General features: G+C 40.6%; 1 protein-coding gene across 3 annotated transcripts in view; it reads left to right on the top strand.

Moving 5' to 3' along the window:
* The window catches only part of ZC3H12C (zinc finger CCCH-type containing 12C), a 69,660-nt gene that overhangs the window by 39,435 nt on the left and 3,022 nt on the right, over positions 1-27,203 (top strand). For 2 of the 3 annotated variants that reach the window (XM_045018221.1, XM_045018211.1), the window contains 4 exons: positions 1,326-1,465; positions 6,517-6,751; positions 8,649-8,755; positions 10,760-12,002. In XM_045018221.1, the coding sequence (XP_044874156.1) occupies positions 1,326-1,465; positions 6,517-6,751; positions 8,649-8,755; positions 10,760-12,002 (1,725 nt within the window). Of the gene's footprint in view, positions 1-1,325; positions 1,466-6,516; positions 6,752-8,648; positions 8,756-10,759; positions 14,424-27,203 lie in introns of those variants that run through there. The other variant, XM_045018230.1, reaches the window with a different exon arrangement.

The following is a 27,203-nucleotide window of genomic DNA, read 5'->3' as shown; positions in this document are numbered from 1 at the left end:
ATTTCTTTTTAAAAAGCTGTTATACTGGCATATTGTGCATGTCACAATGGCAGTATGGTCATTGTTTCATAGACTGCAGTACCCAAAGTTATAAGGGACGTCAAATTACATAATCAGACTTAAGTCCAGAATTCCAGACAAGTACTAATGAAGCTCTAAAAGTAGGGAAGAGGTATTTATAGGATCCTCCCTTCTGAATTTGTAATGGGGATACATGAGAATCAACAAGAGCATTATTATTACACTCAAATACACAAAAATGACTTTGTCATACACTGGTTTAGTTTGTGATCCTGTCTGTAGGGGCTGGCCCTGGCAATAGTAAATCAAAATGGGGCTTTTTTTTTCTTTTGGTGTTGAAGATCCCAGATCAGGTCTTTGTTGATAACAGTTGTATTTGTCTGATTGTGGCCATAATTCTTTACACTGACACTCCCCCACACACACTAGCATGGATTACACCCTGTCCCTGTGTTGCCCATATGTAGGTTTGTGTCACCAAAGTGTTAAACATACTCCTGGCAGTTTCATCACATGATGTAATCTTTACTTAAAGATTAATCTTTAATTCCTGGAGACTCCAGGACAATCCTAGAGGGTTGGCAACCCTAATGTAGGGACGTGGTTTGATGCGGCTCAATACTTCATCTTGGGAATCTTGAGACACTAGCTCCTCAGTTCACTCTATGACAACCAGTGGGAAAGCCTGTGTAACTAGGGAGACCAAAAGCCACATCATCGCTCTAAACAGACTTTTTCAACCTGTACTCCCTTTTCCCCCTGTTCCTGCCAGTGTTATGCCACCTCCTCCCTCCCTGCATTATTTCCCAAACTTCCCCAAAATGACTCTGTGTGGGTAAACAGTACAATATTTTAGGGGGCTGGAAATGTACTTTAAAACAGTACAAATGAAAAAAAGAAACTTGTGTAAAACAGAAATAAAATCTTTTTAAAACTGTGTGTACTGTCTTTTTTCATATACATTTGAAATAACTCTATCTCTCCCTTTAAATACGTGTGTGCATTATAAATACCATATATTAACAATATTGCATAACAAACACTCATTTGGTTTGACAGCAGCTCTTTACTTCTATCTTTCCTCTACCTCCTCATTTTGGTTTTCTCCCTTTGAAGGGGGAAGAGGCAGTATTGGGGAGGGAATTCAGATTGACTCCGAATTTGCCAATAGAAATCCTGGAGTAAGTTAATAACATTACTAAAAATAATCAGCTGTGTTTGCTATGCTGTGCTTGATTCATGATCACATGGAAAGTAATGGTTGTAAAACAGGAAATTAAGTGTTTCTGTGGTGTCTGTTTCAGCCATGGGAACAAAGAAGTATTTTCTTGTAGAGGAATAAAATTGGCAGTAGACTGGTTTTTGGAAAGACGCCACAAAGATGTTACAGTGTTTGTGCCAGCATGGAGAAAAGAACAGTCAAGACCTGACGCTCTTATCACAGGTAAACTCTGTTCTGACATCACTGTCTTAAGTTTTGTTTTGTATAAAGTAAGAGATTCCTAATGACTAATCGTGAGCATTAACTGAACAAACCATTTGAAATTAATTTTTTTGTACAGTAAAACATCTTTGGTCTAAGACATTTTCAGGTGGGGAGGAAAAAGGCAAGGGAATGTATGGCCAGTACACAGCAAGATCCCGTTGTTTTGTGTGCTTGCCAGATGAGCTTTCCCTGAAAGTTTCTAGTTAAATATCTACGGTTATGGGGTATTTTTATCCATCTGCTGTATATCATTAAAACGAATTTTTTTTGAAAGAATTGTAGTGAGTATGTAGATGATTGTAGCTGCTCAGAAACAAATTCCTTTTAATGATCGGGAAGAATGCCTTTTTTGTAGTAAGGTAGTTCCAGTAATACATACTGATGGGCAACAGTAGTACCAATGAGCTGCATTTGAGAGGAGAAAGGCATACCCCCTTGCGCTGTTATTTTTTCATGTAGTAAATTACTAAATTTAGTCTTAGAAAGTCTTGAGTGAAAACTCAAAAGTCTTGAGTCAGCCAGTGCACTGAAATCCACCCAATAATGTCTTCTAGAGAAGATGGACTTCTAGGTGGCTGCTTTGAGTGGAGTTCAAATTGAAGAGATCTGTTTACAGGTACAAGAGACTCTTACAGAAGCTACTTTCTTTTGTGGCCAGAAAGTCCCCTCCCTTTTGGATAACAAATGGAACCCCTCTTGGTAGTGTCATTCAGGGAAAGCTGAATGACTCCATTGAAAAACTGGTGTTCTGCTTTGCCTTTTTGGTGCTCCAAAACATAGAAAAAGAAAACAATTTGATCTGAATGTGCTTGTTCTTCCCAGGTAAAAATGAAGGATTCGCACCAGGGCAGGATCCTTTCTCCTTATCACATTTTGGATTATGGCAGAAGAGAGGGAGGGAAACTTCTTCATTCAATGTGAAAGCTAGAATTTTTCTTTCAAGTTAAGCTGAATAGAGTTCTCAAGACCACTCGTTCAAGGCAAAAGATAATGAAACAAACTCTGCAATAAAGGCTGCCATTTGTGCTTGCCTTCTGGTTGAAGAAATGGCTCCTAAAAATGCCACTTAAAATGAAAGAAAGCTCAAATGAATAGACAGCATAGTTTCTAAAGAAAAGTAGCAGTATTTTGAGCACCAGACTTCACTGCCAAAATGGAGTAATCTTTGCAGAATTTGAGTTTTTATTTGCTCAACTACTTTTAGAACATGCCTTATTAAGGACAAGCTACCACCTAGAAACATTTGTTATATCCCATCATAGCATTAAATGGAGGATCTGTCTCTCTGAAGTACTAAGACTGATTTTTTGATAGGCTGCATTGAAGATGATAAGAAAATAAGATATTTGTAACTCAGAGGAAATATTCCTATCAGCATGTCATAAAGGGCAGGCTCAGTTGTGCTGGTCAGTAGTTACTTGCTTAGGAGATTTGGGAAGGACATCAGTCAGACAGCTTTTGACCTTCAGACTTAATTCATCCCAAGCTGTGGCTATAGATGATGATGATGGTGGAGTGGGCCCTGCAACAGAGGGTTTTGAGAAAGAGGCCAAGCCTAGAGTCAGTAGGTTCTTTCTGGAGCTTTAAGAATCCATTTTACCTTGTCCAATTGTGTCTCTGTCAGCACCTTGGCAATGGGAGGAAAAGTAAGAAATGGAGAAAGCGCAGAAGTCTATTGCTAGCATATCCTTGCATCTTCTGTAGAACAGAGGCACTTCACAGTTATCTTTTGCAACAAGTCTATGGGGAGTTTCCTTATTCAGAGTCATAGATTCCAAGGGCAGAAGGAACCATTGTGAGCATCTAGCCTGACCTCTTGTATAACACAGGCCGTAGAACTTCCCCCAGATAAATCCTAGAGCATATATTTTAGAAAAACATCTAATCTTGATTGAAAAATTGTCAGCGATAGAAAATCCACTATTATCCTTTGTAAATTTTTCCAATGGTTAATTATTATAGCCACTAAAAAATTATACCTTATTTCCAGTCTGAATTTGTCTAGCTTCAACTTCCATCCAGTGGATCATGTTATACCTTACTCTGCTAGATTGAAGAGCCCATTACTAAATATTTGTTTGTTGTGTAGGTACTTGTAGACTGTAATCAAGTCACCCCTTAATCACCTACTCTTTGTTAGACTCAAAGAGCTCATTATATTTAGTTTATCGCTATAAGCCAAGGGTGGGCAAACTACGGCCCATGGGCCATATCCGACCTGTCAGCTGTTTTAATCTGGCCCTCAAACGCCTGCTGGGAAGCGGGCTCTGGGGCTTGCCCTGCTCTGGCGCTCCAGCTGCGGAGCAGGATTGGGAACTTGCCCCGCTCTGCACATGCCGTGGTTCCACGTGGCTCCTGGAAGCAGCAGCATGTCCCCTCTCCAGCTTCTACGCATAGGGGCAGCCAGGGGGCTTTGCACACTGCCCCTGCCCCAAGTGCTGTCCCTGCGGCTCCCAATGGCCTGGAACTGCGGATGGGGCAGCATGCACAGCCACCTGGCCAGCTCCATGTAGGAGCTGGAGGGGGAAATGCTACTGCTCCGCAAACTGCGGGGGTGGCGCCTGCGGACGGGGCAGCGCGCTGGACACGCCCCTGCTTCGGAGCTGGAGGGGGGACATGCCGCTGCTTCTGGCAGCTGCTTGAGATAAATGCCACCCAGAGCCTGTTCCCTTGACCTCCTGCTGTGCTCCTGCCCCAGCCCTGATCCCCCCCTCCCACCCTCCGAACCCCTCGGTCCCAGCCCGGAGCACCCTCCTGTACCCCAAGCCTCTCATCCCCACCCCAGAGCCCTCCCACACCTCAACCCCCAATTTTGTGAGCATTCATGGCCCATCATACAATTTCCATACCCAGATGTGGCCCTCGGGCCAAAAAGTTTGCCCGCCCCTGCTATAAGCCATGTTTTCTAGTCCTTGAATAATTTTTGTGGCTCTTCTCTGAACCCTCTCCAATTTATCAACATCTTTCTTGAATTGTGGGCATCAGAACTGGACACAGTATTCTAGCAGCTGTGGCACCAGTGCCAAATATATAGGTAAAATAACTTCTCTACTCCTACTCAAGATTCCTGTTTATGCATCTCGTGTTTATGCATTAGCTCTTTTGGCCACAGCATCACATTGGAAGCTCATGTTCAGCTGGAACACTCAAGCCTTTTTCAGGGTCACTGCTTCCTATGATAGTGTCCCATTAAGTAAGTGTAACCTACGTTCTTTGTTCCTAGATGTATAAATTTACCTTTAGCCATATTAAAACCCATGTTGTTTGCTTATGCACAGTTTATCTAGCCATCCAGATCAGTCTGTATCACTGACCTGTCCTCTTCATTATTTACCACTCCCCAATTTTTGTCATCTGCAAACTTTAGCAGTGATGATTTTGTTTTCTTTCAGGTCATTAATAAAAATGTTAAATAGCATGGGGCCAAGAACTGATCCCCACTGGAAACACAACCACTTAATCACAATTACCCTTTGACAATTACATTTTGAGATCTGCATCCTGATAAATCTGGTGAAATAATTTCTGCATTCAGACTCTGCAGAAATCTGCTGGAACATGTGGCCTTCCTGAGTTTTGAAGAGGTCTTAGATGGAATAGGTGTAAAAATGATGGTGATTGAAGAACAGGACATAATCTTTGAAGCACAGCTTTTTTGCTTTATCAGTGGTCATCTAAATATGACAGAACTTGAATCCTGCCATAATGAAGAACAGCTACTATTCCATTCAAAATTTTAATAAGTCATTGGGCAATAGGAAGATTGAAAGGAAGGACTGGGTACTGAAAACACTGGTCTTTGAATCTTAAGTATTTCTAATGAGTAGAACAATTGATACACCAAATACAAATCTTACAGATCTGTTAATGCCAACATTTCTTCCTATGACATCTTTGTTCCAGGCAGAAGAGATTCTGTCATGAGTTTTTTTTGTACTCCAAAAAGCAGTTTAGCTATCTGAGGTCAAAAATTGCTTGTAAGCCTATCAAGCTCGTCAACACAAGGAACAGAGAAAATGCCTTTGTGATCCAAAGTGTTTCTCCAAGGTGTTAAATACCCTTGTTTAACAGGATCAAGGAGCTTCTGTGGTTTTGATTTGGCCTGTTTCTGTGGGTTGAAAGGAAATGAGACATTTGACCTTTAGAGAAGGGAGACAAATTCTATATCATTATTCATTTGTCTGACAATACAGATGGAAACTTGAATTTGTTCGGAAACTTGGTGACGCAGCTGTGAAGCCAGATTTTTTGTGGGCCTTGTCAGAAGGTAGTTTAGAGTCTGCATGTTTGTGAGAAATGGAGGCAATGTAATGTCCACAATACCAGACTTCACAACAGGCTGGAAAATGGGTTCCTGTGCGCAGTAGTACCAGTGACTCCTTGTGGGGGAGAGTCATCTTTTGTGCTGATTTTTTTTCCTCCATATCTGTCTGTCAATCACTTGTGGAGAGAGGAGGCTCCATTAATATGGACTACTGGGACAATTTCAGAAGCTTAACCTCAGTGAGTACCAAGTGAGGATGAAGAGATTTTTCTTTACTTAAGAATGCGGTCACTGGACAACCTTGATTACAGTCAGGATACAATAAGACATGGCCACACAGTACTGGGCAGAGTGGGGAGCTCCTTTGCCTCGTGTGAGCTCTCCTCCTGACATCAGAGCAGTTTGGGATTTTTACTCGTCTAACAACCAAACTTGGGAAATAGTATATCTGTTAACTGCTGCAGAGCTAGCAAAGGGAACGCAAAATGCAGTCTTCTCTGATGAGCTGATAAAAATGGTGTAGAATTAATTTGTTTTTTTAAACATATTGGTTGATTGCTGAATGTAAATTTAAAATAATATACATCAGATGTTTTCTACTGAATTATAACTATTTTAAGATGAGGCATATTTTGGCCCTAAACACTTTTTGACCTTCTGCCTCAACCCTAGGATCTGTAAAGATGAACAAATTCCTGATTTCACTTCAGACATTAAATCTTTGACTATTTCTTAATACTTCTAGATCAAGAAATCCTGCGCAAGTTAGAAAAAGAGAAAATTCTGGTGTTTACACCATCCCGTCGTGTGCAGGGGAGAAGGGTGGTATGCTATGATGACAGATTCATAGTGAAGCTGGCCTTTGAGTCAGATGGTATCATTGTGTCTAATGATAACTACAGGGATCTAGCTAATGAAAAGCCAGAATGGAAGAAGTTCATAGATGAGCGATTGTTGATGTATTCATTTGTCAATGACAAGTAAGTAGCCTTGATTTTGTACCGCTTGTTAGAAAACTAATGGGAAAAAGGGCACTTTGAGGGCTTCCGTTAACATGTTAGGTTCCATCAAAATTATTAGCTACACATGAGAAAATAAAAGGATGTTGTAGTTCCAGGCTCTGCTGCTAATCTTCTAAACCTTCAACCTAAACCTCTGCTTTTTGCCAATGCTCTCCATAATGGTAATAACCACTATCAAAATGTATTATTTACCTTTCCCACCTGTCCTGGAAAGAACCCAAAGATTGAAAAAGGATTCGACTACTTACTGGGTCTATGTAATTCCCATGATGCTCAGATACTTTGTATATTGAGTGTATTCCATAGTATAAATTACCTAGGTGATAGTTTTGCTTTGGCTGTTCTGTGAACAACAAAGAATCTTTAGTCATTTCTAAGACCAGCAAGCCTGACTTCAGTACCGGGGCAAACTAGTTGAAACCATAAGAAAGAACAGAATTGTTGGACACATAGATGAACATAATTTGTTGGGAAAGAGTCAACGTAATTTCTGTAAAGGGAAATCATGCCTCCCCAATCTACTAGAATTCTTTCAGGGGGTCAATAAGCATGTGGATATAGTGTACTTAGATTTTCAGAAAGCCTTTGACAAGGTCCCTCACCAAAAGCTCTTGAGCAAAGTAAGCATGGGATAAGAGGGAAGGTCCTCCCAACGATTGGTAACTGGTTAAAAGATAGGAAACAAAGGGTAGAAATAAATGGTCAGGTTTCCGAATGGAGAGGGGTAAACAGTGGTGTCCCCCGGGGTCTATACTGGGACCAGTCCAATTCAACATATTCATACATGATCTGGAAAAAGGGGTAAACAGTGACATGGCAAAAATTGCAGATTATATACAATTTCTTAGGGTTCAAAAAAGACCTAGATAAATTCATGGCAGATAGGTCCATCAATTGCTATTAGCTAGGATGGGCAGGGATAGTGTCCCTAGCCTCCATTTGCCAGAAGCTGGGAATAGGCAACAGGGGATGTATAACTTGAGGGTGACCTGTTCTGTTCATTCCCTCTGGGGCACCTGGCACTGGCCACTGTCGGAAGACAGGATAGTGGGCTAGATGGACCTTTGGTGTGACCCAATATGGCCTTTCTTGTGTTTAAGACAAAAAATTTAACCCTTTAATTTTTAAATTAGGGCATTTCAACACATGAAGGTTAATCCTGAACAAGGTCGGGTGTGAATTTAAAATAGGTTAACTGTTCCTGATTAACTCCATGAGTGGAGACTCTTTTTCCAGAATAAAGGTGCCACTTTGAGTTAATCAGGACTATCTCTTCTGGAATAACTCCCCTTAGCCACCTAAATAGAAGTAGTATAAACTTAAAATATGCTTATCACCTACAGCTCCTGTTGACCCCAGTGGAAGAGTAGGGTTGCTCAGCACTTCGAACAATCAGGCCACTTCTGTTACAGGCTTAAATATTGATGTAGGCACTCAGTTTTAAAAATTTTGGCCTGTGCTTCTGGTTATACGGCAGTGCTGTGATATGTTGCATAGTCCTGCAGACTGTAAAACAGCTTGCAGGACAGCCAGGGAGTATATTTTTGGAATTGTTTTTTTGAGGAGGGTTTCTGGCAAGCAGATGCTGTAGTGCAGAAGCAGTCTTTCGAAACTACACGTGGGAGCTAAATCATTTGTTGAATAGTCCTGATTTGACAACTTCCTCTTAGTTGCAAAATGTGGGTTTTCTTTGTTAAACCTTTTCCTGGAAAATGTTTACTACTTCAGAATAAAGCTGACATAACGTATGACAGATAAATTGTAACGGGTAGTCCACAGCTATAATTGGTTGCAACAGGAACATGAAAATGAAATGTGGTGTTCAGTTCTTTTATGCGTTTGTTGTATGTTATAGGTTCATGCCTCCTGATGATCCTCTTGGCCGTCATGGCCCAAGCCTTGACAATTTTCTAAGGAAGAAACCTATTGTACCGGAACATAAGAAGCAACCATGTCCATATGGTAACTTGATTTAAATGCAAAATTTATTGTATAGTTAGGGATAAAAGCCAAACTGCTTCCTTTCTTTATAGCTGTGCCAATAAAAATAAGATGTTTTTACAGAGCTATCTTATATTGACAATGACTGAAATCCTGACTCTGTTGAAGTCAGTGGGAGTTTTCCCATGGATTTCAGTGGAGCCAAGATTTCTGCTGACACGTCTTATTCATTTATCAGTTGGAAAAGAATGTGTTAGTATTTGCATCTACCACTTAAACTAAAGAAATAACTTCATTAGCCATCACTAAGTACCAGGATGTTTGTTACTGGGGCCAGCCGCTACAAGGAGATATGTTCACATTGACTAAGCCAGTATATTACGTGCTCCTCCTGCAAGGCAAGCTAGACTTGGTCATCTAAGGTGCAGAAGAGATTTTAGTCTGATTTGGGGTACCATCGTGTCTAATGTGTGTGGCCACAGTGCATTATAAAGTGATACCCCAGATGAAACTTGAACTTCCCTGGCCTTCAGACACTCAGGACAAGCTAGTCTAATGTGGAAGTATGTAATACATTAGCTTTTTGGCTGTGATCATGACCCCACTGTTGCGGATCCACAGGATCGGTGCTGTGCTCACAACTATAGAACAGTCTTTTGGAGGAACCCCTTTGATGGGCCAGACTTCCCAGGGGTCTCACTCTTCTTTCAAGGTAGGCTATACAGCCTCACCACCTCCTTAGGCTGAAACGCTGGGTTTCAGCACTCCTCCTTCACACCATGTGCTTTGTTCAGTGTGCTCAACTGAGACGGACTGCTGTCAGAAACTTGTATGCTCTTCGGGGATTAAAGCACCTCACCAAGCATTTACAGGGACACTCAAGCAGCATTTTCAAAACAGTAAGGTTTATTAGTCAACTGGAACACAGCACAGAAAATCCTTAGGTCAGCCCAGTGACCCGGCCAAGCTGTAGTGAACTCCATTTTCAAGCTGTGTGTGTCTGTCTGACCTCCTCAGTTAGTTCCCAAGTGAGAGCTCCCAAATTTCTTTCAGAGCTCATGCTCATCTTCCACCTCACATCTTCATGTCCTTTGTTCTTGAGCTGGGATCTCTACTCACCTTTGCTGCTGAAAATGTTATGTTGTCTCTCTAGACCCCTTGTTGATCTAGGTTGGTTTCAGCGAGTTCTTTAATGACTCACTTCATTCCACCCAGTCAGGGAGGTGACACATAAGAGACATCAATGTCTTCTAGCCTTCCCTGAGAGCAAACTTAGTGTCGTTGTGTGTTCTCCACCCATCCGCCCACCCATTGGGTAGCCATGCAACTTATAGGGGAAACTGAAGCACACATGGGGATGGGGAATTACAAAAAATTCCCACTCCAAGAACAGCCTCCTACATGCTAAAAAATGACTCCTTCAGCTCAAATGTTAGCAGCTTAAGCTTCTGGTGCCAGGGGTTACTGGTTTGATCACACTGACAACCATGAGGTCTACATGCATGAAGACTGATTATTGCACATGCATAATATTTAGTTCATCTCATTGACAATACCTCATGGAAGACTTATCCTTTAAATTAAATGAATTAAAAATGTAAAGGTTGTGGATATTATTTAAAAGTAGGCAGAAAATTACATTTTGGAGAGGTAGGAAGGGTGGGGTTCAAAATGAAAGCAAGATTGGACTCCACATAATGCTCAGTTTAGGAGAGCAGAGGATCAGAAAGTGGAAGCATGGAAGGGATGTTTCAGGACAGAATTGAGATACATTGGCAGTCTAGTGAATATTTCCTGCTTGCACTGTCTCAAGCTAGTGCTATATAGGTCCTTTACCTTCTTGAACATTACCATAATCTTTTCCACAGAGCAAGAAAGAAGGTTTCAGAGCCTCACTTCGGTGACACACAGTTCAAAAATCTTTTCAATTCACTCACAAATTTTAAAGAATTGAGAGCTTCCAATTCAAATGGCTAAATATTTTTTTCTTTTCTTTTTTACCTCAAATTGTATGACTTTTAATAGGAAAGAAATGTACCTATGGACACAAATGCAAATACTACCACCCAGAAAGAGGAAATCAACCTCAGCGGTCTGTCGCTGATGAACTTCGAGCCATGTCTAGAAGCACAGCTGCCAAAGCTGCAAGTGAAGGAGGATTGGTAAAAAGCAACAGTGTTCCTTGTAGCACTAAGATTGATGGCACTTCTGATCTCAAACGTGCTGCTCCAAAGAGGCAATCAGATCCTAGTATAAGGACTCAAGTCTACCAAGACTTGGAGGAAAAGCTTCCCACCAAAAACAAATTGGAAACCAGGTCTGTTCCTTCTTTAGTGAGTTTACCGAATTCTTCAGTTGTAAAACCCCAAAGTACTGCACCTTTAAGCAATGGCCTTCCATCCGGGGTTCATTTCCCACCTCAGGATCAAAGACCACAGGGACAATATCCTCCAATGATGATGGCAACCAAAAATCATGGAACGCCAATGCCTTATGAGCAGTACCCAAAATGTGAGTCTCCGGTGGATGTAGGCTACTACTCTATGCTGAACGCTTATTCAAATCTAAGTATCTCTGGTCCACGCAGTCCTGAAAGGCGTTTCTCCTTAGACACCGATTATAGGATTAGCTCTGTAGCTTCTGATTGTAGCAGTGAAGGTAGTATGAGCTGTGGTAGTAGCGATTCCTATGTGGGTTACAATGATCGGTCTTATATGAGTTCACCTGACCCGCAATTAGAAGAGAACTTAAAATGCCAACATGTGCACCCACATAGCCGCCTTAATTCACAGTCCTTCCTGCAAAGTTACCATGATCCTTTAACAAGAGTGCAAAGTTACAGTCATGAAGAACCAAAGCATCATCACAAACCACCTACTCCATACATGTCTGTACATCTACAGCATCCTACAGTTGGTGCTCGTTCTAGTTGCCCTAATGACTACTCTGCTCTTCAAAGTTTGCAACATTCAAAGACCATGCATCTGGGAAGGGCCCTTGTATCCACAAGAATAGATAGCATTTCAGACTCACGTTTATATGATAATTCTCCGTTAAGACAAAGAAAGCCTTATTCCAGCCAAGATGGGCTTGGAAGTTGGGATAGGCAGAGTTATGGGATTGATGCATACGGCTATCGTCAGACTTACTCCTTGCCTAGTAACCCCACTCAGCCATGTTACGAGCAGTTCGCCTTCCAAAGTTTACCTGAGCAGCAAGACCAGACTTGGTGCATACCTTACTGTGGAATCCCTCAAGATCCTCCAAGGTATCAAGACACACGGGAGAAGGTTTATATAAACTTATGCAACATCTTCCCTCCTGATCTTGTGAGAATTGTTATGAAAAGGAATCCTCACATGACAGATGCTCAGCAACTTGCTGCAGCCATTTTAGTGGAAAAATCCCAGCTAGGTTATTGAAAGATGATGCATCTTTGTGGTGTCTAGTAGTTTTCAGTTCAGCTCTAATGCTGAGGGAGGTTTGCTACAATAGCATATGTGATCTCCTTCTCAGCAAGGAGGTTATACAGTAATCCATTTATGTGAAAATACAGTATCATGGAATCTGTATGTATAGCCCCATGCATTGAAAGTAACAGGTTTGTTTTACATTCTAACTTGAAATTTTTAAATGGTTTTAAGCTATGTTCATGACTGAAATCTTTCCAGTCTAAGTTTAATATATGTGTGTATATGTTATCTGTGGTCTCCAGTAATAATCTTTGGTGCATCAGGGGTTTATATGCAGCACTTTCTACCTTTTTGTTACATGTTTTATTAACTTACTGGATGTTTGTCCTTCAGCTGCAAGGCATTAAAAGAATCTGCAGAAAATTGAAAGAATTTTAATAGACCTGGCAAACAATTTTCAAGCCAAGCTTAATTTGAACTTCAAACAGCAATTAATTTATTATTATTTATTTATTTTGTGGGCTTCTTTGTGCTATAATCATTTATTTATAGAAAACAAAGATTTACTATGGCACTGACTTTATTTTTTAAATAAAATATTAAGTTACCAGTTAAAGTTGAAATGGGTAACGATATATTAGTAATTTACAGTATGGCACTTTTCATTGCTCTTTTAATAATAGTTTTTAATGATTTGATTCCGTTGATTTAGTAAGAGCAGATGCAATCAAAAGTAAAGGAACTCATTTTCATTACTTTTTGGATAAGGCAAAGCCTGGTGGTCTGATTTGCAAAGATTCTGAGCATATGCAACTTCCTTTGAATCCAATAAAAGCTGCAGCTGCTCAGAACTGCCTAAAATCAGGCCATGAATGTTTCAGTTCAGATGCATTGTTATCCAGCTCCTGTGCTTCTGGTCAGTAGAAATGGAACTGAAAGTTTAGGATTCCATTAAATTGTTTTATATTCATCTTTTTTTTCTTTTTTATTTGTGCACAGGTATACTGGATAAAATATGCTTTTTCATAAAATATTACCTGTTTTTAAACAAATCTAAGTATTCTCAATGCAAGTTTTGTATTTAAGATACTGTTCAATTTTCTTGCTATTTATTAAGGCTGGCCTGAGATGGTTTTGTGTGTTGAGGATATGCAACATTTATTAACTGCACTATGGTAATTGTATTGTAGCTGAAAATGATAACTTAAACCTTTTTGTAAGATACTGTATATGTTCTAGAAGTTAGGTTTTGGCCCGTTGTATTATGTAGGCCTAATTCTTGCCACAAATAGTATAGCTGTAGAAACAGATTAAAATAGTCTGTTCTAGTATTAGTAAGGGATATTTCTGGTTTTAAGTCATGGGTTTTACTGTTGCTTCAAACTTTTTTTATACAGGGTTTGCAATCATTGACAGAGGGTTGTATTTACATGATGTAGTCAGTTGCCTATAGTTTTAGGATTCCATATAGATAACATCGTTCAGTGTTGTTAATTCACTGGGTTACAATATAATTGATGATAATTTTGATACAGTTGCTGCAATTTAAAGTAAGGCCCTGAAGAACCAGAAAGTACCTATACTGTTGATACAAATTGTATCTTTTTAACTGAAAACTCTTTTGATTTGTAGATCTAGTTAAAACACAAATGTGTAACTATAATTAGACTTTTGGGCAACATTTTATCCCTTATTTAAAATAATAGATTTCAATCTAGAATAGAGTTAGACAAATAAAACTACAGTAATTTATTTAGAGAAGTGTCTGTCTCAATTTTATATTTTTATAATTCTGTTTTTAAAAAAGCTATTGGCATTTTCTTCCTTCTAAAACATACCTAATGTGAACTTACTAAAATAAAGATAAAATGCTGCCTGAAAATTAATGTCCAAGCACCTTTTGAATAGGAAAACATTTTCACTACTTGTGTGACACTGTGTGTTGCAAAAGTAGGATTAGGGTATACAGTAAATGCTTCTAAAAAGCATTGAGCTTATAGACGTATTCAATAATCTGAACCATGTTCAGCAAACTTAATTCAGGAAGTGTTCTTCTCTACAGCTTTTACGGTTGATTTTTTGAGGTGGGATCTGCATTCATCTGTCCTTTGTAACACAATACAGGTGGTGCTGTACATAAGCTATCCTGAGTTGTTTAGGGGGAAAACCTGTTCACCTGTGACAATATTTTTTCCCTTGATTTTGTTGGTCACTATCTGTAGAACATGTTTTAATGTAGAGGTTAGTAAAGTGCGACTCTGAGGTTATAAACAGTAAGTGAGTCTTGTCTTCTAACACGGCTACCCCTCTGATACTTGTCTTAGTTGTACACTAAGATTTTTTTAATCAAATTACACTTTTAAGTAGTACACGATAGTGTAGGTGCATCTGTTTTAATAATGATTATACTAGTGTTTTGTCTCTAATGCATTTCTACATTTATATTTGTATGTATGAATTAACTTCTACCAAAAGCTGAATTCCTTTAAACGTTTGAAGAGATGTATATGTAATAGATGCATTTCATTTTTTTTATTTTTTCAGTCAAAGTCTCCTAATACATGTAGCAATTTGATATATAATATTAAATCATTAGTCTTGGCCACATTATTAAAATGGTGAGAGGAGTAACATGGCACTGTATGCTGCAGTGCACAGATAAGAGCTATCAGCATTGGATGCTTCCTTGTATATTTAATACAGTATTGAATCATTTAAAGCAAGTTGATTGCTAGAAGCATTCTTATACCATGTCAAATTGTGCTTTGTCCTAAAACACTAAAATTGCTTTACAAAATGTAAGAACAGGAGTTATTTGGCAGCTTTTCATATTGTGCCATGATATGCTAGTTCAATTCAAGCTTTGTTATATTGTGCAAAGGAAATTTACTGTTGACAAAATATTGCCCATTGGTATATCTCTCTTTGCGAATAATAAAAGCAAATGAGCAATACCTTCCATGAGTTCGTCATCCTGGAAGAGTTCACTCTGGATATTTAATAGCTTAGAGAAATGACACACCAGTATGTATAGGACAGTGATAATACTGGTGAAACTTTATATTTGTTTTATGTTAAATGAATTGATGCAAATAATATAACTGTAAAATAAGGTGTGATTTATATATATTTAAGACGTCAAACTGGGATATTGACTGCTTGCCTTTGCTCTGTTTGAATAATATGGCTTTCATGTGTGGATAAAGTATTCAGAGCAAAGCCTTACGCCATCATTGAAGAGAAGGGAACATTTTACTTTGTCTGCAGTATTTTTAGGAGAATTATTTTGATATATTTACCATAAATTATGTATTTTAAAAATAAAACACTCTGCTTTTGTAGATGTACAATATTTTATATGGTACACATTTCCAAAATACATCCACTCACAACTTTTATTTATCTAGCTCAGGGGTCGGCAACCTGAGGCACGCGTGCCAAACATGGCACGCAAGCCGATTTTGAGCGGCACACAGCCGCCTGCCGCAGTCCCGGCCCCCAGCCCCACTCAGCCCTCCCTGCCCACTGCTCTTCTCTGCAGGGGCAGGAGGCAGAAGCTTGGTTCTGCGGCAACCAAGCTTCCTCCTCCCCCTATTCTTTCCCCGGTGTGGTGCTTTCCTGCCCCGCCCCCTCTCCTTCCCTGTGCCAATCAGCTGATGGCCCTAGCGAGGGGGAGGGGGGAAGAGCAACAGCATGCAGGCAGCTCCCTAGAGGGGACAGAGAGAGGTAGGGATGGAGCCTTGGGGAAGGGGGTGGAACAGGGCACATCCCTTCCAGCCCCCTGCCATGAGCTGCTCAGGGCAGGGGGCTGGGAGCACCCCTACGGGCCGAGCACCCCAGCCCTCATCCCCCCACACTGTCTTCTGTCCTACTCCCCCCCACGCCCCCCAGCCCTCTGCCCTGACCCTCCACACACTCAGCAATCTGCCCTGCAGCCCCCATACCCCCCAGCCCTCTGCCCTGACCCTTGAACCCCCCACACCCTCAGCCCTCTGCCCTGACCCTTGAACCCCCCACACCCCCAGCCCTCTGCCCTGACCCTCCACACACTCAGCATTCTGCTCTGCAGCCCCCATACCCCCCAGCCCTCTGCCCTGCACCCCCACAGCCCCATCCCTCTGCCCTGACCCCCACACACACTCAGCCTTCTGCCTTGACCTTTGACCCCCCTCAGCCTTCTGCCCTACACCCCCCCACACACCCCAGCCCTCATCCCTGAACCCCACCCCCCACCCCAGCCTTCTGCCCTGACCCCTGAAACCTCCCCATCCAGGTCTGGGGTCCCGGCTGCAGGCCCTGCTTAGCCTGCTGCTGGCCTAGGTGAACAGAACCTCAGGCTGGCAGCGAGCTGAGCAGGCTGGCGGCGTAAGATCAGCATTTTAATTTAATTTTAAATGACGCTGCTTAAACATTTTGAAAACCTTGTTTACTTTACATACAATAGTTTAGTTATATAATATAGACTTATAGAAAGAGACCTTATAAAAACGTTAAAATGTATTACCGGCACGCGAAACCTTAAATGAGAATGAATAAATGAAGACTCGGCACACTGCTTCTGAAAGGTTGCCGACCCCTGATCTAGCTAGATTGTCAGCTAGATATTAGCTTTTTAAACACATCTCAAAGATACCTTTTTAAATTAGTTAAACGTGCATGGGCAATTCTTTTCCCTCTAGTGTGTTAACTTCAGTGAAATAACACCAAAACTGAGTTTGGCCCATATTTTATATCAAAGCCAGTCTTAACCACTGTTCCCACTGGGTAGGATTTTTAAAGAATTCTTCCTTTTATCTTTAAATCTCAGTTACCACCAACTACTATTCTTCTGAGGTAAGATCTTGTCTTTGCAGGTAACCTCTTTTGTCCAGTATGTCTAAATTAAAAAAATCAAACCAAACCAAACCCTAGCAGTTGTGATGGCAGAGCTGACAGTTTCACAGTCAGCCTAATAAAATATTGTTCTGGCTTAGGGTGACTACAGGTGGCGCTCACACTTGAAGGTCAGGAAGTGAATTGTTGCTGTGTTTTTGGCCCTTCTTGGAAGGTATATGTGAATATACAAAGAGAAGAGGGGAGTTTGGCCTTAGGGGTAGGAGGAGAATATCATCTAAAAATAAAGATGTGGATGAAAACCTGAGTATCTTATTTAGTCAAACCTAAAACTCTGCAGCCTTTACCTTAGAAAGTGACAGACTTATGAAGAAGCATTCTTGGCTGGGATGGTGGATGTGAAGGTTTTCAAGTCTAGGCACCATTATTGCCACAGTAAGCAATTACCAAAACATTTGTCAGGTGAAGATTTGAGTGTGTTAGGACTGAAATACTGGCACACGGCTATCATAATATCAGAATGTTTAAAAAATATCAATTGACTTAATATTGCTATCGGACAGGTATAATACTGTGCAATTAAGAGACCATTGTAAAAAATAAAACATTGTTTAGAAGTTATTTTTGATTTACAATGTAAGTAAGTTATTCTTGTAAATTTATTACTTGCATTATAAAGATGAGGTGGAATATCTTTAGATCTAACTTTTAATTACTAATAGAAGAAAAATATCAAAACAAAGCAAATTATTGATTAAAGCAAAGATATCCTTAATGGCCATGTTTTGTTTTAAAAAGTTAGGGTTTTTTAAATGATCTTACATTTTATGTATTTTGTAAATTAGAAAAAAATGGAAGCTGTAGTATAGTTTAAGAATTTTATTTGAATTATATAAAATACTTGTAGACGTTGTTTAGCTTGAATATGTAAATAATTCTGTAGTAATCCATTTTAATTAACTGTTCTAACTAAAGCTTTTCTAGACAACTACACTTATATCTAGACTTTACGTTCACGTCTGTGGGGAAAAGTTTCACTTACGCTCAACCTAAGACTTAATCAGCAACTGGTGTTCTGATGACCTAATTGTGTATATTACTGGGCAGTCTGTGCACAAGTGAAACTTACTCCTGTATGTACTTTTTTGCAGTGCATTACAAACCTTTATTTTTGTATATAAAATACACAGTAGCAGCATATAAAGGTTTCTACCAAATGATAGTGAATTCAGTTAGTAACTGTAGAATGCTATACATAGTTTTGCTGGCTCCGAAATTCAGTTCTTAGAGTGTTCAGTTTTTTTAAATTGTATTCTACTATATCTATGTGTTAATGATCTAAGTTAAAATTGTTATGCCCTCTTTAAAGTGTGAAAAGCTTGCCCTTTGTTCTCAAGAGATTTGTTTTCATTCCTTATTTAGTCTTTGTAATAATTAGAGACCCCAATCCTACAAAAATGTAGGCATATGTCTAACCTTAAACACATGAGTAATCTCTTTAACTTCAATGGAACTACACCCAGGTTTACAGCTAGGCATGGGCATAAGTGTTTGCAAGATTGAGGCCTGAGTTTGGGTATATTTTAGACTGGAACCTGGTGAACATTTTAATGTGTAGGATCAAATTCTCTGCTTTTATAAATGGGTGAAACGGCACTAACACCAGCAGAGAATTTGGCCAACACTGCACATGTTCTAGTGATTAAAATGCAGACAGATATTTCCATCTAACAATTTGTCCAGATTCTTATTCATACCACATAATCTATTTTCAACCACACAATCTATTTTTCTTTTTGTAAGGCAACTTCTTTCTCAGGTGAAGTATAAGTTAACATTTGAAAAAAATTGATTGGAATTCTTAATGAGACTGACATTTAAAAAAAAAGTTTCACCAACAAAATACAAAAATGCAGATGTAGTGGCACGAGTCATGGTCTGTTTTGTTGTGTCTCTCTCACACACACACACGTACGTACGTACGTATTGATTAGGTGGGATTTTAGTGTTTGTCCTGATGTCCCCTCTGGCAGAAAAAGCTTGTCAGAGAACAGTTTGGACCACCTGATTAAACTTACTCTCTCCCATCACTGGCTGTTGTGTACTACTTCTGTGATGTGCCTGTTCACATCTGTTAGCAGTATTTTAGACCTTAAGAAAAACCATTGCAAAACATGTACATGGAAATCTTATGTTAGAGAAAAAATAAAGATATCTTTTCTCACGATTGGATTGTTTTTGTTTCATAAAGACAACCTTGCTAGAGCAACACAAATGCTAGAAATTAAATTGTGTCATTCATAACCACACAATAAAAACTTTTTGCTTGAGCTTGGTACAGATAATACAATTCAGTATAGCTAAAAAAAAGCAATTTAAATGCATAATAGGTTCATGGACTGTCAGTTCATTCTTAGAGGTAATTTGTGTTTCATTGGTTTAACTCTTGTCCCCATGGCATATATTTTTAATTTCCCTAATACAGAAAATCCAGGCAGTTAAATAGGATTGTCAGTAATTTAGCAGCAGAATTTGTATTAGAGGCTCTGTGTATGAACAGACATTGACTTCTTTCAAATACTGCCATCAATCTGTTCTTTAATTGCATAATCCTAGTAGTTTGTACTGAAAAGGATTGTGTGGTAACAAATAACTCTAAGTCAAGGACAGCACAAACTACCAGTCTTTGGAAAGAGCTCCCAAAAACATGGATCCCTGGAGTTGGCTCAACAGCCACTGACCATTATGTGGGTGAACAGACAAGGGTGGGTGATAAGAATGACAATGTAAATAGTACTCCACTGCGGAAACCGCTATCAGTGGGTTTTGAGTGCTGATAAATTACAGGCCTAAGACCAAAGTTTTGCACAGCTGTGAGCTCCTGCTGTGATATTACATACATCCATGACATTTCATTGGCTGTTCAGTGGCATTGCATCATCACAGGGCTAAAATAGAGGCAGTGGATTGAAAATACAAGTTTCCCACTAACAAGGAAATCTGACAAGACTACAGCAATGCATCTCTGAGGGCTAGTCTACACTTACCTGCCGGGTCGACGCGGTGAGTTCGAACTCCCCGCGCGCTCTGGTCGACTCCGGTACTCCACCACTGCAAACGGCGGTGGCGGAGTCGACCTTGGAGCCGCGGACTTTGATCCCGCGGCGTCTGGACGGGTAAGTAGTTCGAACTAGGGTACTTCGAGTTCAGCTACGCTATTCACGTAGCTGAACTTGCGTACCCTAGTTCGACCCCCACCCTTAGTGTAGACCTGCCCTGAGAGTGCTGCTCACAAAGCTCATTTCTCATATGCTTTGTCCAACATCTATCCCTTTCGTAGTAGGGGAAGAACAATTGGTATGAAACTTGTTTCCATAAAATGTTGAGCAGAAAGCACTTATCAAACTCATGCTTGAATGTGGTGCTTTTGGCACAGTACTATGAAATAATATGCTTTCATTATCTTTTTTTTATAGGCTGTTTCACTGCCCAATTGCTCCAGAATAATTTTTTTCTCTAATTTAAGCTCTTCTTTGCTTCAACCCGTTGCTACTTAACTTGCCATCTTCTGACACTGACGACTGTTACTTTTATTATAGTGTCGTCATGCATAATTATGACTCCTTGCATTTTTTCTAGCCTACGTTCCTCTCATTGCATGTACTAGCCTCCAGTCCTCCTATCATTTTTGTGTGTTTATCTTTTATCAGTACTGTGGTAACCAGTTCTGTTTGGGCCAGGCCCATGCTATGGAGCAGGGCTAGTAAATATTACATCCTCAGAACTGGCCTCAAAGAAAAAGTTGCAAATTTAAAGAAATGTCAGACCTTAACTTAACCTGTTAGCCAGCTGCACTTTGACATGATCATCTGTAAATGGTTTTTGTGGCCACAGATACATGTGTAACATAAACGTCGTACTGTGTATAGCTCTGTATGCCACAATCAAGAAGTCATTTATATAATTAAAAAAAAAGTCAGTGCCTGAGAAAAGGGCCTTCCAGGGTTGTAAAAAGTGTGGTAAAGTCCCATCAGCTTCAGTAGGAGCGGGGTTTGGACCTTTCTGCAGATACACAAAGTGCAATTTCCAAGAGCATTTACATGACTTGGGAGCACAAGTCCCCCTGACTTTCACTGCAAGTTGTGGTCCCAGACATGTAACATTTGTCTTCATGAGAGATTTAACTGTTGACTATGATTTTTTTTTCCCTTAAGATGCTCCGTGTTCACATAGCAATACCCGTCAGGTGTGCGATAGTCGCACCGTAAGCGAGGCAACCACAATATCCTGAGGTGTAGGGCAGACCCCTAGTTTGTTTCTCTTGCATGTTGCTAAAGTGTTTTGGGAAATCCCACTCCATAACTGCCAAATCAAAATCATCTTTCCTTAAAACATTGACAGGTAGCTCCTACTGAGAGCCAGTTCTCTCGGCGGGCAGGTTTTCTAAACCTTTTATCAGTTTTTGTTGCTGTCCTGTGAACTCTTTCTGGTTTATCCACCAGTGCTGAGTAGAGCAGGACAATTACCTCCTGTCTCTTGCATATGACACTTACGTTAATACAGCCCAGAGTGATACTTACCTTTTTCGCAAACTCATCGCATTGTTGACTTATATTCAGTGTGTGATCTGTTATCAGCCCCAGGCCTTCCTCTGCAGTGTATTACTGCCTAGCCAGATAGACCCCCATTTTGTACTTGTGCATTTCATTTTTCCTTCTTAAGTGTAATGCTTTACACTTTTTATTGAATTTCCTCTTCATCTTGGCTTCAACCCAATTCTCCAATTTGTTAAGAACCGATTGAATTCTAATCCTGTCCTCCTAGACCAGGCTTGGTGTTATCCACAGACTATAAGCATGCTCTCTCCTCCATTATTCAACTTATTAATGAAAATGCTGAATAGTACCAGACCCAGAACAGACTCCGGGTGCAGCCCCCACTAGATACATATTCCTGGTTTGACAGTGAAACATTGGTAACTGCTCTTTGGGAATGTTTTTTTTTTTTCAACCAGTTTTGCATGCACCTTATAATAACTTCATGTAGACCACATTTCCCTAGTTTGCTTGTGAGACTGTCATGTATGATTGTATCAAAAGCATCATTAAATTACTGCAATGTTGTCTAGTTCCTGGAGTAACCAGTACCATCCTGATTCTTTCACCTACTCTTAATTAAAATTGGCACCATGTCTTTCCATTTTCCAGTCACCGGATAACAAACATACATTTTTGGATGGTACTTTCAAAGGGAAAAATGATATTCCTCAGAACATATGCAATTAAAAGAGCAAGTATGTTACATTTAATGTATGAATTACTGCCATCAGATAACTACAACACTGAGCAAAATTATTTAAAAATTAACTTTTTGTAGCATCTACTGTATTTAGCCATACATAGATGAGTTTAAGTTCTAGGGGTTGAAGGACCTTTCACTATGTCTTGCTCAAACAAAGGAGAGAAAAATGCAGCTCCAATGCAAAAATGTATATCATAATATATAGGTGGAAAGTACTTTAGATCTGTTCAAGTGGAGGACGTAGAGCCAAAATCTCCTCTTAATTATGTGGATGCCAGCCCACTGCAAGCTGTAGGTTGCACTGGTGTGGTTAAGAGCTAAATTTATCCACTCATCTTCACATATAGATATTAAACTAAGGGCTTGTCTACATTGAGCCCCACTGGATTGACTGCTGTCCATCCAGTGGGTAATGTATCATGTCTAGTCTAGACGTGATAAATCGACTGCTGAGAGCTCTCCCATTGACTTCGGTACTCCGCCAGGGTGAGAGGCGCAGGCGGAGTCAACAGGAGCGAGTCAGCCATTGACTTACCGTAGTGAAGACACCGCAGTAAGTAGATCTAAGTACGTCAGTTTCAGCTACTCACTTATACACCTCTACTCTGATATAATGCGACCCGATATAACATGAATTCGGATATAACGCAGTAAAGCAGCGTGCTCTGGTGGATCGAAGCAAGTTCGATATAACGTGGTTTCACCTATAACGCGGTAAGATTTTTTGACTCTCGAGGACAGCGTTATATAGGGGTAGAGGTGTACTTGAGTTGAGCCCAGAGGCCAAGATCCCATTAACAGGTAAAGTTCTCTCCTTTACTGATTGAACCCTTTGACCAGCACACTGAAAAGTTTCCTAAATACGATCATCTGGTAACCCTGGCTGTGGCTGAACTGACTTTCCAGCACTGTCTTTGCATTTTCCTTCCTGCTGAACTACCCCTCACCTTTTATGGATCTATCTCCTGTGCACCAGATCTCTCCATTCTCTCACATGCTACCTTACCCTCACCTCTTCCACTCTACCCAGTATTGCATGTGATCCATATTCTGCTGATTAATACCTGGACTGATGTCCCTGTGGCTTACGATACCCTTAACCAATCCTGGAATGCTCTATGAAGTGGACTATAATTAATTCCACTATTTACTGTAGTTGTGCTATTAAAGTTGGGATTTAGGGCATTCCAGCCCAAAGTAATTAAACAATTATTAAAGTTAGTACTTAAGACTGAAATAAACAACAGTAAGTTCCTGTAGCTATCACATCAATTTGTACTTAAGCACATTGTATAGATCTTTATAGCCTAGCATATCAGTCTATTATGGCATTTTTATTAGCACAGATACATTTTATATATATATATATATATATATATATAAAATGTTGACCAAATCCCTGCAGATGCCCTGTATCTAACACATCACAAACATCAGCTAGTGACTTGTAACATTTCATAACCCCATTTGTAGCTGTTTCGTGCAGGCAATCTGTCAGCAACTAGAACAGAGCAGCATTTATTTGCTGACCTCAAAGGGGACAGGTCTGTTACATTGGACCATTTCAGAAAAACTATAACTAAGGCCAAGGGATGTTGCTTAGCTTAAACCATAGAATAAAGCTGTTTTGTTTGTTTTTTCAATTGGTAACTTTAATACATCTGAGATGTCGTTGCATATTATATTGGCTCCAGGCTGGTGTCTCTGACTTTTTTGATTCCTATCTTCGAGCTACTGCTACCTTCATACATTGGTTGAATATGATTTGGCCTCTAAGGACTGTCTGTAATCTTCTAGGTTCTTTGAGGTCACCCATGTATGTCTCTGAAATGTCCATCTTGGTTGACTAACGAAAGTGGAACAGCTAGAGTGCCAATCAGTTACTCCCGCCCCATGAGTGATTTTAGAGCTACCTCTGGTGGCCAGACATTTGTTGTTCTCCCTTTCTTAAATTGGCCTCCTGCATTTGGTTTTGTTTGGAAAAAAGGTCAATGTCATTATCCCTGTTTCACAGGTGGAGAAACTAAGGCAGAGTGGTGAAGGGACTTGCCAAAGATCCCACCAGCAGGCTAGTGGCAGAGCCAGGTCTCCTGTCCCTCGTCTGTGCTCTATCCACCAGGCAACACTGCCAGTGGTGCCGAAGGCAAAATGAACCCTTTACCACATCACGATCACGTCCTTAGTCATTATGACAAACTGCTAAGAAGATAAGAAACCTGAGCTACTATAATCAGCTCAAGAGTAACAGTTTGGAGGTGCCTGGATAGTAAAACACTGAGAGAAAAGCTGACATTTATGGTTCTAAGTACCTGCAGACTGTCCAACTGCTTTGATCTATCAGAGCTGAAGGGGCCGTTAACCACTGTAGACTAGTCTTGGTTCATTGCATTTTGATTATGAAAGTAACTGGGCCCTTCTAGTTAATATGCTCATTCTCAATTTGCATGCACACAACCATCTGAGCTTTTTCAGATTTCAAGAGAGAGCCTCTTTAAAGATTGAGCATGTTGGTATGGGAACGCAACGTTAGGGAGGCTCATTGCAAAGTAATTGTCAAGCTGTTAGAGCAGCAAGAGTTCTTGAAAGGAGGGGAAAGAACACCCGCTAAGTGACTGAATCATAGTGTTACATGGAGGGGGGAAGCATCTTTATATTTTAAGAGTTTTGCTACATGTGCTGATGGAAGTGGGGGAGGGGACAGTTGCAGAGTCTCTGTGAAAGAAATTCAAACCACTTTTGAAGATGGCAGAATACAAACTAAAATGTTCAGTATCCTTAATACACCAGATGATACTTACAAAAATGAAACAGACAAAATACCTAGTTTTAACTTATCCAGGTGTTGCAACAAACTAATGTGTACCACAATCTGCTGCCTGTTGGGAGAACTTGGGTTCCTGTTGGGAAGTACCCTCTGCCCTTCCAGCAGGAAGTTTTAGCACTAACTGAAGCTGGAAGCATGAGACAAGCAGAGAGGAGGCTGCTGGCCTGTAATCCTGTTCTGTGTTTCCTTACAGAATAAAACATTCCTGGAGGCTTGTCTGAGTGGGTCTGGTCTGAGGTGAACACTCACTGGCACACCACACAGAGCACACGGAGGAGCCTTAGGCCCAGTCCCCCAGACTTACCCTCCTGCGAGCAGCCTCGTATTGGGATGGGGAACGGGGGCAGTGAATTACAACTAGACTGACCCCCTTGCCTCCTGTGGATTCATGAAAGGCGCCAGCTCCACAGCCCTTGCAATCATCAACAAGGGAACAGCCATGCAGCTTTCCCTCATGCTCTCCTGCCAGCGTTCCTGCCTCTTAGCTTCAGGGGCCAGCCTCTTAATTCAGCCGCTGCTCATGGCCTTTCTGTTCATGCTGCCAATTGGGATGTGGCCATCTTCCCCCTAGAAACCGGACTGACACCAGCACCTCATTTTTGATCACTCAACAAACTGCCAGCAGCTGATGCCAACCTTCAGGCACTGCCAATCAAGGCTGGATTTGAATGGCTCCATATCCCATGTTCAATCGCCTGAGCCACTTGGTCCTCAAATACAGGGGTCTTGCTGTTCCCCCCTGTGGCAGCAGGTCACTTGAAATGCCAGCATGGCCCCTGCTGAGGTGCACTTCATTCCTCACCTGCACCCTATGTGCGCTTGGTTTTGCTTTCTTGACCCTCAGGAAGGAAAGAGCATCATCAGACAATGAGTCTCTTGTTTGGATCTGTTCTTTGTAATTTGACCTAATTTCCACTTCTTGGATGACTCATTCTTGAGGTTCAGATCATTGAAGCTCTCCAGGTGAAGCCAGGCCAATCTCTTGCCATACTTCCCAGCTTTCCTGTGCAGTGGAAGAGTTTGCTCTTGGACGTTTAATAATGTCTCTCTAAAAAACTGCCAACTCTCTTGCACTGTTTTTCCCCTTTGACTTACTTCCCAGCAGATCTTACCTACCCACTTCCTGGGTTTGCTAAAATCTGTCTTCTTGAAATCCATTATCTTTATTGTGCGGTTTTCCCTCCTGCCATTCCTTAGAATCATGAACACTATTTCATTATCACTTTCACACATGCGGCCTTCCACTTTGAAATTCTCAACTCTTTCCTCCCTATTTGTCAATATCAAATCTACCTGTGAATTCCAGATGGCGTTAAGGATAAAACCTAGAGCATGTCACTACAATAGACTTGGGCCCAAGTCCCTCCCTGACTAGGTGTCCGAGTCTGAGTTTTAACTGGACTGAAGTGAGAGTGGTGGAGGGAGAAATAACCAGAAGAGCTGGCAAAAATTCTGCCAGCCCCTTGAGCGGAGCATCTGCAGCCAGCAGTTCTATAAGTTTGCAAAGTGACTGAGGATCCTCTTCTGCAGCAACTTTTTGATGAACCGGTAGCTGTGGTCACAATAAGTGCTGCTTTACATTGGACGGTTACCATCCTGTAACTGAAAAGCTGCCCAGCTAACACAGAGGCCCTTTACATAGGAAAAGGGTTCTGTTAGCTGCTGCATTTAATACTGTGATCTAATTAACTCTCAATTGTTAACAGATACATACACAGGACATATCAAAGCTGCTACTGATTTACAGTGGTTGCATTTTTAGATTTTGCATTAAAGAAAAAAAAGTCAGTATTAAAAATAAAAGAGAACCTGTTAGTGTGTTGTATGGTACAAGGAAATTGGCTTCTTACCATGTTCTCAACCTGTAACAGGCTTTTAATCAAATCTGACTCATTCTCTCTCCCCTTACTCTTTTGACATTTAAAAACAAATTTACTTAAATAACACCACCCTGCTACCAGCTCGCATGTGTTTTCTTAGCAATCCCACGGAGAGGGGCTGGAACACTTGTAGGCTTTCTTTGAGCAATTTACCAGTACTCAAATTGTGGAATGAAGCAGTACAAGACAGTGACAGTACTTCAGTCACTTAATCAGAG

The sequence above is a fragment of the Mauremys mutica genome, chromosome 1 (assembly GCF_020497125.1).
Source record: "Mauremys mutica isolate MM-2020 ecotype Southern chromosome 1, ASM2049712v1, whole genome shotgun sequence".
Classification (NCBI taxonomy): domain Eukaryota; kingdom Metazoa; phylum Chordata; order Testudines; family Geoemydidae; genus Mauremys; species Mauremys mutica.
The sequence above is the reverse complement of the archived record's forward strand: the minus strand, read 5'-3'. Positions and strand labels throughout refer to the sequence as shown.